Below are 11,575 nucleotides of genomic sequence, written 5' to 3' on the forward strand. Positions count from 1 at the left end.
ACGGCGTTTAATGGACAAATACAATGAGTTGGTAAAACACAAAAAGTTAGCCGATTTAACACAAAGGCTCGCATTTGATAAACAAACCATTCAGGGAACAACAAAAAAGACGCGCGCGCTGGAAGACGGTCATTCTGTTCACACCGAACAAGCTGATATTAGTGATGAGTAAGAGGTGCACAGCATGAAGAAGACGCGAGATACTCATGCAGGAGGTTCACAGCTTCGCGCACACATGCACATAGCACCTGGAGCCAAAGCTGATATGGATTTATACACACCATACAACCCACAAGCGAAAGAGCAAGTGGACGTAACCACACCATATAGGCCAGCCATCTTGGTAAAACATTCAAAATTCGCTGAGTGCATTGCGAAGGCTCCCATTCAACACAAAACCAAGATGCCAAGTGGTTTAGGCAAGTACGATGGTACAACAGATCCAGATGATTTCTTACAAGGTTTTTATAACACTGGAAACTTAGAAAGCTGGACGATGCCAACATGGTGTCACATGTTTGCTCGCTGCCTCACGGGCGCAGCGCGTGTCTGGTTCGAAAGCTTGCCGACAGGACAAATTGATGGGTTCGAAGAGCTATTGGAAAAGTTCCAGGCTCACTTTGTACAGCAGCGCAGACACACGCGCGACCCCGATGACATCATGCACTGCGTACGCAGGAATGATGAAACCATTGAAGACTACATAACTCGTTTCAATCAGGAATCTCTTGCAATTGGAGGCATCACTGAACAACTCTTGCGCGTGGCCTTTATACAAGGTGCGCGCAGTGATCAACTCCGCAGAGCTCTCGTGAGCAGAGAAGGCATGCCAACCACTTGGGCTAAGCTTATGGAAGCATCGCGAGTCTTCGCGCGAAATGAAAAGCAAATTGCCCAAGACAGAGCAAGAGATAAAGGGCATCAAACAGAAGCACCACGCAACAATGAAAAGAGGCGCAAACAAAACTCCGTATGGTCCAGGTTGCAACAAACCAATTATTCTCCTACAGAAAAGCAAGCGCAACAAAGTTCACCCCAACCCCAAAAAGACATTCTTAATCGCGGAGAAGGTGACAAGAAGGAAGGCGACAGAGAGCCCTGTCATTGGAAACCCTAATACTATAAATACCACACCACCTCCACAGTTGGAGGGGGGCAGGAAAATATACTCTAAATCCTTTACTCATTTTCACATCCTGGTTATCCTATCCTACAATATCTGATTCTCACACCGGAGGGTTACCCCAAAGAGGACCCCTCTGTCCCTTTCTGAGGGGTAAGCTCACGGTGCTGTTCGTTTTGTAGATGGAAGAACTCGTATCTCGGAAAACCATCGGTGATATAGCACACTCGTACCCGAGGGACGTTGATCGTATACAAGTAAGTAGATCCATGCTTCTTCGATGCATAACTGTTTATTTCCGTTTATGTATGTAACTTTTTTTTTCCATTGTAGCATAAATGCATGCCTCACGCGATTGACTTTTATGCATCATCTTTTCACTTTTCACTGGTATATAACAGGAAAATGTCATTCTATGACGAATAGGACTATATATCATCTTTTTTACTTGTGTATATTTCACGATAAGAAAAAGTCTTATCGTGACAAATAAGAGTGCTTGGCAATATTTCTAGTTATGTGACAATTTCATGGGGCATTTTGTTATGTTCCATAGTATTTGTAGGACGTGATCCCCAATAAGTGAAGTACGAGAACAATGCTAATTATGTATGATTTTAAATCGTCACCAAGAACTACGTAAGCTAATCAATGTATATGTTCAAAATTAGAGGAATAATTATTACAATAATTCTAAAATTTTATTTGTTATTATTTTGTGTAATAATAATAATTCTTATTAAACAATAAATAAACTGTTATTCATAGTGAACGTTTATTTGTTTAATGATATTGTTTGATTTGATTGTTTGTGTAATTTGGAATTGTATAAATGATGATTATATGTAATATTATTTATTAGCATAAATGTGCGCGTATGTGTAATCAAATGGTATTGATTAATTAAAGCGTTAAACCTTAGTGGTCAAGTTATCTTAAATAGCTCAAACACTTGTGTTTGAGTTTTATTAGCTAACCTCGCCCCAAAATGATAAAATTAGAGATTAGGGTTTCATTAATCAAATATAAACAACAAGATGGCTTGAGATCCAATTTAACCTGCTTTTAGAGTTGTAATTGCTAACCCTAGCCTCTACCTCACTTCCCCGATCTCACCCGTCATAATCGGAGAAACAAAGAATCCAAGAGAAAAGTCTCACCGCCTTTTTTGGTGATTGAACAAGGATAAACCAAAGGTGTTTGGTTTGCTGATTCGCAAGCAATAGGCCAACACCTTTTAAACCATGTGTATCGACATGTGAAACTTTAGTCTAGTTTCATCCGGTAACATCAACACGTTGACGTATATTGCCAAGCTTTATTTATCTTTCAATTTCCTTGATGTACGAAAGCATTTGTGTCAGGTGAATTGACGACAGGATAGGAGGGTAATAACTACAAAATAAGGAGCTATGCAACAACTACAAAATATAGGTTCTCAGGAAACAATATGTGTATCCACAGGATAGATCATAGATGTATGGTTTGTTTACATTTCACATTCACCATTAGCTTTACTACGAATGAGATTTTACTGGATATGGTTGTTTTTCTTATTGTTGTACAAAACCGTTTGTATGTCCAAATCTTCAGCTGCAAATCCTTTTAAAACGGAGGTAAGAACCCAACATCATTTATTTAATAACTTATCATTTTAGCTCAGCATATGTCATTACAAAGAAGGGTTCCTTATGAAGTTGCACAATCATTCTTTTAACCTCGTCTTGTTTCATGTTAACCAGAAATGTATTAATATGTTGTTCAAGCCTAAGATGTTGGTCAACCTTGTTCCACTACAAGTTTCTACATAAATTCTGTTATCGGGACAAATCCAAATTGCATTACCAAAGTCTCTCCAACTATTGAATTTGATAATGGGTGTGCCTAAACAAAACGTATTTGGAGGATTATAATGTATGCAAACTTATACAAGAAGTTACATACTAAAAGTTATAGAAAACAGAATGGTGACATTTAATAAAGCACAACTACAAATTATGGAGGGGTGATTATTGTGGTTTGCATATATTGGAAGGGTGGCAACTGGAGTGGGTGGAGCATGGTGAATCAAGAAGATAGAATGTGAAATGATTGGGGAAATGAGGAAAAGATTGAGGTTAGAAATTATTGATTTTGATTTGATTTGATTTGATTTATCATTGTCATGTTTTTCAAGGGTTTTAGTTATTTTTTTCCAAAAGGTGAGGGCAAGAGTAAAACAGCTTGCTTGTTTACATGATTGAAAATGGGTTTTTAATTTATGAATTACGAAACAAACAGTTTTTCTTGTTATTTATCGTTATTATTTTCCTTTTGTAGTTAGATAGGGTTTAAACTCACACACTCTCTTCTCTTCACTAATCGGATAGTAATACATTAGCACCCTCTTACAATATCCTAAAGGGAGTGTTTTCATGAGTGAACAAGTACTCTAAAGAAGTATCCAAATGATGCCTTCCCCCCTAGTTCCATATTTCCATGTCATTAGGTTATAGAAACAATAATAAAGAAGAAAGATAATTGACAGCGGTTTAACTAATAGGTTGGTCGACCCAACTGGCCCGATCAATAATCAACCTGTTTAAATAGATTCAACTAGGGATGTGATTTTTTTCTCGAATATCTGTACCCCTATCCGTTCAGTACCCATACCTGTCTATTCAGTACGGGTATGGGTACCTAAATTTACTGATTTTAGATACGGGCACTTTTGGGTATAGGTATGAGTATTACGGGTACTCGGTACCCATTAGGAATATGCAGGGATTTTTATTGGGATATCTGAAACACATAACTCTAATCGTGTTTTTATTGGGATATTATGAGGCCTTCAAGCGGGCTTCTCAAAATTATTGATAATCAAAATATTAAGTACTAACAATTGCAATCAAACAAATGAAACCCCAACCCTCTTCTCTTTTTCTTCCAATCAATAAATAGTAACACCCACGTCCCACAATGCATAAATTTTATATTATGGTTGATTTGTTTCAATTTTAGTTTTGGTATTATGTTTTGTTTATGGTATTAGGATTTTGATCTTGGTATTATGGATAATTGATTGTAAGTACCGTACGGTATCGATACCAAGTTAATCGAGATTTTTTTTTAAAAGAAAAAATTGGTACCAAAGCGGGTACCGTACCTAAAGTATCCTTACTATAAAATTCGGGTACGGATATGGATACCAATATTTACTGATTTTTGGTACAAATACTTTCGGGTACAAGTACAAATACAGTACCGAGATGTATTCAACTAGACAACATATGCAGCTGATTTCTAATCCAACCGGTTCAGTCTGAGAAAAATGGAAATAAATTACCCTTAAGAGGTAAATGATTTAATAAAGGGCAATGATGACTATAAATTCCAATATTGCCCTCCATTGTAGAGTTTTCTAACAGAGGCATGATTCTGCAGAATGTTATCGACTATTACTTACAAGACACGTTTTATCGAAGAGAAACATTTTTCTATTAGCTGTAGTTTTTGTTTTTTCTTTAATATGGTTTCCGTAAACGACAATATAATCAAACCAATGGAAACCTATTCCAATTCAATTTTGTTTTCTAATGAGTATATTTCTATTGGTGGTACTTTATTAACAGTGTATGTGTTCACATTTATATCTTACCTTCTTTTAAACAGCCAATGAATTGGGATAATCAAATCACAAAAGGCCATCTCATACATTCATACTTGCAGACAGTGTTGGATAGTTGAAATCCACCATCTCGGAGAACCACCGTCCGAAGGTCCACTGCAATAATAAAATATAACAGGACAGGAATCGGATTCAAACTTAAGAACTCGCAGCCTCCAATCCAAATATTCACTTTCTCTTAAATGCCGGTCGAGATAAAGATAATTGCATATATATCTTACTTGAAACCCTCATATTTCATTATGTATTATTGTTTTAATCTACATTTATTTCATTACGTGTTGTATTTTAAGTTTAACAAAATATTAAATAAACTGATCAAAAAGTATATTACTTGATATACCCGGAGAACTTGATGAAAATAATATTTCTACACTTCTATTAGTATTATTGGTTGAGAACCGCGAGAAGCACCTAGTACATTTGGACTTTGGAGGTAGTACTTTGAATGAGTTCGTAACAGGTCCAGCTTCTAACTTTCACTGGTATGACAATTATATTCTATTAAATTATTCATAAATTCTTTAATTATGCAATTCATATAGTTCTAAAGATATATACATACGTGATATTTTTTTATTAACTATTACTTCTACGTGTAAATGCAAATATGGATTGGAATAATTAATATCAATTAGTATTTTACTAACATAATTATATTAATTTTTCATTAGACATATACACTCAAAACAAAATTCAGAAATATAATTATGCAATAAGATTGAATTGAATATAAATTGAAAATCTATAATTTTGTTAGATGGTAAATATTCATTCAATGATATTAGTTGAGAATTTGTTGTGTAGTTAATATGGTCGGTCGGTCGGTCACCATTCACACCCATATGATTATATTCCCATTTAAATATTCGTGCCTTTGATTCTCTGTTTCCCTTTTGGTTTATAAGTGGAATAACATTAATATTCTTATAAGCTTTTATTTTATAATTTAATACAGAAATGAACTATTTTTCAAAAAAAAAAAAAAAATACAGAAATGAACTAATCAAACTAATTATTTAAGATACCGACAAAACAAATGAAATTGTGAATTTTAGCTGCACAAAATATTCAAGTTGAAAAACTTGTCAAAACTAAAAAACGGCTTTTAAATTATGATAAAAGAAATCATAATTTCATCCAAATGTTGCTTTCTAGCATCTCAAATTGAGTACTATTACACGTGTATTATAGAGTTGTCATGATATTTCGAAGCATATTAGAGTGATTATCCTTCCTATATTCATTCCATAATTTCTATCTTGTATTATTTCTATATAAAACAATGATGCATTCTAGTTTATTCTAGTAACACAGAATACCCCTATTCAATACAACTATACAAGACTTGTTTTTCTCTGAATTTGTTGGTATCTTACCATCATGTTATAAAAGTTTTTCTCTGAATTTGTTGGTATCATACTATCATGTTATAAAAAATACAACTTATCATTTGTGTTTGACAAAACTTTGAATTATCATATTAATTCCAAGCATTTTTCATAATACTACAGAAAAGAGAGTATAATAAGATACGCTTATGCATTTTCTATGATCCGGAAATTGACAGCCCAACTTCAGCCCAGGCCCATCTGGCTCAACAATCTCACACACCGGTTTGTAGCAGTAGCCCAACAAATCATTCATCACGTTTCAGCGGCCCAAGGTGTCTCAATCTGAGCCTGGTCTCTTTGCACCTTGGCCTCACAACGGTTTGGCCCACAGCTAGGCCCATAGACCGTAGTTAGAATATAATGTCCAATGAACAGTTCGAGAGCTCTTAGCCATAAAGTTCACTTTTCTTTGTTTAATTGATAAAACAAATAAACATGAACACTCATTTAGTTAAACAAGCCCTGCTTGAGTTGCGCACATATGATGTATATATGTGTGAAGCCTCGGGTGGGCAAAAGTGAAATTGCACTAATTTTGACGTTATTTTACTAATCTCGTGAAAATAACGTTAAAAGTGACGGACGGTTAATCAGGCATCATGTAGTGGCGTTGATAGCCGAAAGACAAGGGTACATGCACCGATCAGCCGGTGTCCCGATGATTGAGTGCTATGTGCCTTATGTCCAAGGCTTTATGCAAAACTACTATCGAGCCAGGGGTCTCACCGGAAGCAGCCTCTCTATCCTTATGGGGTAGAGGTAAGGCTGTCTACATCTTACGCTCCTCAGACCCTACCATAGCTTTGCTATTGGTGGGATATACTGAGTACGATGATGATGATGATGATGATGATGACTCATTTAGTTAAACAGACAAACTTGTCTCGTTTTGTTCATTTAAATATATTTATATCAATACATTTCATTTATTATTGCTTGTTTATGTTAATCGTTAATATTTCATTTAACTTAGTCTTGTTTTAATAACATTTTAAGCCTAACGTGTTGTTTTCACATTATTTTTAACAAGTTTTATAGCTTAACTATGTTCTTTAGCTCACATTCACGAACCGTTTGTTTATATCATTTACAAATAAACACAAACACATTCATTTTTTTAACGAACTAGCACGAACAAGAAAACCATGTTCATTTAATTATTCATAAAAATTACTCCTAACGAATGCTCAGGTTAGTTTATATTAAAAAAAAAGAAAAAAAAAGCAGCTTTATCAATTAAGAATGGCGGTTCCTCTATCCAATCTATCCTCTAATCTCCAAGTTTCCAAGCTCTGTTTAGGTAATCATTTTTCACATCTAAACAAGCATCAGTCGATTCAAATCTTCCTTTTGTGTTATCTATCACAGGAACGATGACGTTTGGTGAGCAGAGCTCGTTATCCGAATCCTTCAATCTTCTGGACAAAGCATTCGTTATCACGGACGGAGTGAAATGTAACTTAAATTCGGCTGAAATGTAACTTAAATTCGTTATCACTGTTTGCTTAACTAATAATTTGAATAATTGATTAATATGTTTTGAGATTTTAGGTATCCGGTGCTGCAGCGTGCGGACACTCACGGACGGAGTGAAGAATACTTCGGCCGATGGATTAAACAGCGAAAAGTGCCTCGCGATCGTGTCGTATTCGCCACTAAGGTTATCTCATTTCTGATATAAGAATTTGATGTACAATGTGCTAGCTGTTTTTAGGCTTAGTTAAGTAATTTGTATCATATATATAGTTAACTAAAAAAGCGTGCTAACTATGCGAATCAAGTAGTGTAATTATGTAATTACATCGTAGTGTAATTACACTATGCTGTATATATAATTGCACTACTTGATTCGCACAGTTAGCACGTTAATTTGATTTGTATTTGATCCAAACACTAAACAAATGATATGGATGTTGATTATCTAGGAATATAGATTGTAAGGAATGGATCCATCATTCATGTGTAAAATTGATAAGCTCAGTTAGATGTAGGATAATAGGAAGGTGTGTTGCTCTATGTACTACCAAATAAGCTTTATGACAACTAGAAGTTGCATTTCTAACATGGAAAATTGTGAAAATATTCATTTTGTATGAGAATATTAATAAAATGAAGTTGACTTTTCAGATTACGAAATAGCCGTTTGATTATTTTTTAATTTCCAATAATTTTGATTAATCACAGGTAGATATGTGTCACCAATCAATGTTGGATTACACCCTTGATTAAAATCTCTTGTGCCATGTTTTAGCTTTAAAAAATCATTTTTTTATCATGTTTTAGCTTTAAAAAATCATTTTTTATAAAAAAAATTGTGGGGCCTTTGGGGGCTAAAATGATCGAATCTGCTGTGCCAGATCAAAATATGTTGCGTCAAAAGACATTTTTTCGTGCTCTGGTCATTTTGTAGTTTTAAAGAGTCAAAGGCTATTTTGTTAATTTTCTCCGTCAAAAAATGGATATTTTGATGATTTTCCATTTGCTTGTTGGTTTTAAATAGAAGTTGTAAGATTATTTCTGATTGCAGGTTAGTGGCCCTTCGGGGCAAATGCCCTGGATTCGAGGTGGTCCAACAAGTTTAGATAGCCGAAATATAAATGATGCTATCGACAATAGGTTAGTTCACATTAGTGCTAAATCTGATGCTGCACTTGTTTCAGTTAATGCAACCGTTTGATGGTGCCTTTTGTATATTGGAGAACTCATGCAGCTTGCTGCGTGCACAGACTGATTATATTGATCTTTATCAAGTACACTGGCCTGATCGGTTTGTATATTATCTGTTTAATTTATTTAAACACCTACTTTGATATCATATAATTTCAGAATAAAATATTCTAAATTTTGTCCTAAATCGTAGCTATGTTCCAATGTTTGGGGAAACTGATTATGATCCTGTGAGACAATACAACCCTGTTAGTTTTGAGGAACAACTTGATGTTTTAGGAAGAGCAGTTGATGCTGGTAAGGTCGGTAATCATATCATCAAGTGGTAATAATTTATGCATCTAGTCTATATTATATAATGATGTAGGTGGTGAAAATTTGTATAGATCAGATTCATTGGCGTTTGTAATGAAACACCGTATGGAGTCATGAAGTTCTTACAAGTTGCTGAAAATAATCCCGCTTATCCAAGGATAATATCTGTTCAGGTGTTGTTTCACTTTATTCTGACTCGGCCCGTTTTGACTTTTGACATGGGATCCCTTTTGACCCATTACCCATACCCGCTGTGCCTGCTATATGGCCATCTAATGAGAATATATGCATCAATATTGTAGAATTCGTACAACTTGTTATGCCGACATTTTGATTCAGGGTTGGCTGAGTGCTGTCATTTGGAGAGGTATGCTTTGCATTGGTTACTATTGTTAATGTAGGGTTGACAATCATGAGTGGGTTTGTCGGGTCAACTCGAATTAGAAACATGTTAATTTTGGGTCAACTCAAATTATACAACAGGTCAATTTGGGCCTACTCAAACTATACAACTGGTCAATTTGGGTCTATTCAGATTATACAACCGGTCAATTTGGTCTTAAAACTAGTTAACTTAAAACGGCCCCAAACAGGGTAGTTCTGGCCAGTGTCCACCACTGACTTTGATGCTGATTGTGATGTTTGTGTAATAATTTATAGGGTTAAATTGTTGGCTTATAGCCCACTTGCAATGGGTTTGCTTTCTGGAAAATATCTGTTACCCGATGGTGGTGCAGCCAATGCTCGTTTGAATCTTTTCAGAGGCAGGTATTCAGAAGGGGAATCCAGATACAGCCTTTCAAATCCCATCATTAGAGAAGCGATTAAAGTAAATCCAGTCTCTTCTTTGTTACGTTTAATTGTTAAATATGTTTCATTTTCTTTTTTCCTTGTGATGGCTGAATACACTGCATTACTTTCTGATCCAAGAAACTTTTGCAGGCATACATTTCTATTGCAGAACGTTATGGTATTCATCCGGTATCTCTTGCAGTAGGTATGTACAACAAAAACTGCTGGATAGATTTTCGGGTTCGGCTTGTTTATTATTGTTTAAATATGTTATTATTTATTTTTACACATATATAAACATATTTATGTCCATTTATAAAATTTATTGGGCAATACTATAAAAAACCAACATTCTTTTTGCTTTTTTCTAGCAAAAGTCCCTCAACAGTATTTTGCACTTTAAAGTCCCTCTCTACATGTTAGATTTGAACAATATTGTGAAATTCCTTAAAACAACTAGGAACGGATATCCAAAATGTTTTTGAAAACAATTGGGATAAAAAATAAACAAGCAAAGCTTGAAGATAAAACAGAATGAGAAGGAGAGCCGGCGGACCACAAGAGGTCATTTTTTACATAGGAAATAAGGAATAGCCTATATGGAATCAAATACTTGACTTAGACACAAGGTATAGCCAGACGTGGGGACGTATGATTGAAATTCTCTTAAGGAAATGGCCAGACCTAATGTCAATAGTGGGGCATAAGCTCGCTCACACCTTTATTCAATTCGAAGTACCTTCCACGACGGGACCACTTCAACCAGATGTATCAGTCCCAAGTTTTTTAAATCACACTTCTGTTCAAAATTAACATATAAAGGGACTACTGTGCAAAAAGCTGTTGAGTGACTTTTATGATAAAAGAAAGTACATTGGACGTCGGTTGTTTATAATATTTGTCCATATCAATTTTATAAATACAACAAAATATATATTTTGTAGTTATTATATTATATATAGTAATATTGATTATGTAATTATATATGTATTATATAAAATAAATTTATAATATTTATATACATAATAGGTTAGGACTTAGGAGCCTGAGTGAAACTCGATGTTGGAAGCTCAGGCTCGAGCTCGTTTATTAAATGTGCTCTAATTTAGGCCTGAGGCCTGTTAAGCTCGCTCGTTTTGAGATTTTAACTAGCTGATCTTAAGTAGCTCATGAGTGGCTTGGCTCGTTTGCAATTGTAGATTTGATTTGTGTACTTGCTTTTCATTATTTTGGGCAGCTTTTGTTTTGAGGCATCCTCTTGTGAGCAGTGCCATTTTTGGAGCTACAAAATTATGGCAACTTGAAGAGGTTGTTGGTGCCTGTGAAGTGAAGCTTAATGCAGAGATCATGGCAGACATAGATGAGGTTCATTCAAGGTTTCCAAGTCCCTGCCCCTGAGTAAACATTGAACTCATGGTTTTGCTAGTTGACCGATGCCACTTAAATGTTAGTCAAACTAGTTAGCGCCTTTTTTAGATGTTTGTAGGTTAGTGAGAAAACCGTACGTTTAAATTTAGTTAAATTACTTCAAAAATCACAAACACAATGTTATGTCTGCTTCTTCTTATGGCTGGTCAAGTGACAAAAATGTTATATATATTTATTGTATTTTTTAAG

At 34.9% G+C, this 11,575-nt stretch overlaps 1 protein-coding gene across 1 annotated transcript; it reads left to right on the forward strand.

Moving 5' to 3' along the window:
- Positions 1 to 7,426: 7,426 nt before the first annotated feature.
- LOC143625816 (uncharacterized) lies at positions 7,427 to 11,356 on the forward strand. Its single transcript, XM_077096055.1, has 11 exons — positions 7,427 to 7,484; positions 7,553 to 7,661; positions 7,736 to 7,844; positions 8,712 to 8,800; positions 8,895 to 8,951; positions 9,045 to 9,153; positions 9,238 to 9,339; positions 9,469 to 9,533; positions 9,827 to 9,995; positions 10,109 to 10,163; positions 11,196 to 11,356. Exons 1-11 carry the CDS (start codon positions 7,427 to 7,429, stop codon positions 11,354 to 11,356), a joined length of 1,083 nt encoding a protein of 360 aa, XP_076952170.1.
- Positions 11,357 to 11,575: the final 219 nt, after the last annotated feature.

This window comes from Bidens hawaiensis, unplaced genomic scaffold, assembly GCF_021521415.1.
Source record: "Bidens hawaiensis isolate Kalapana, Puna unplaced genomic scaffold, B.hawaiensis_p1.1 tig00004242_1, whole genome shotgun sequence".
NCBI classification, from domain to species: domain Eukaryota; kingdom Viridiplantae; phylum Streptophyta; class Magnoliopsida; order Asterales; family Asteraceae; genus Bidens; species Bidens hawaiensis.

Excerpts from the sequence above, each read along its gene's own strand:
- LOC143625816 (XM_077096055.1), top strand. The coding sequence starts at position 7,427 with ATGGCGGTTCCTCTATCCAATCTATCCTCTAATCTCCAAGTTTCCAAG. Across the intron at positions 7,845-8,711 it reads GTGTCGTATTCGCCACTAAG|GTTAGTGGCCCTTCGGGGCA; the intron begins GTTATCTCATTT and ends TTCTGATTGCAG. Across the intron at positions 8,801-8,894 it reads AATGATGCTATCGACAATAG|CTTGCTGCGTGCACAGACTG; the intron begins GTTAGTTCACAT and ends GAACTCATGCAG.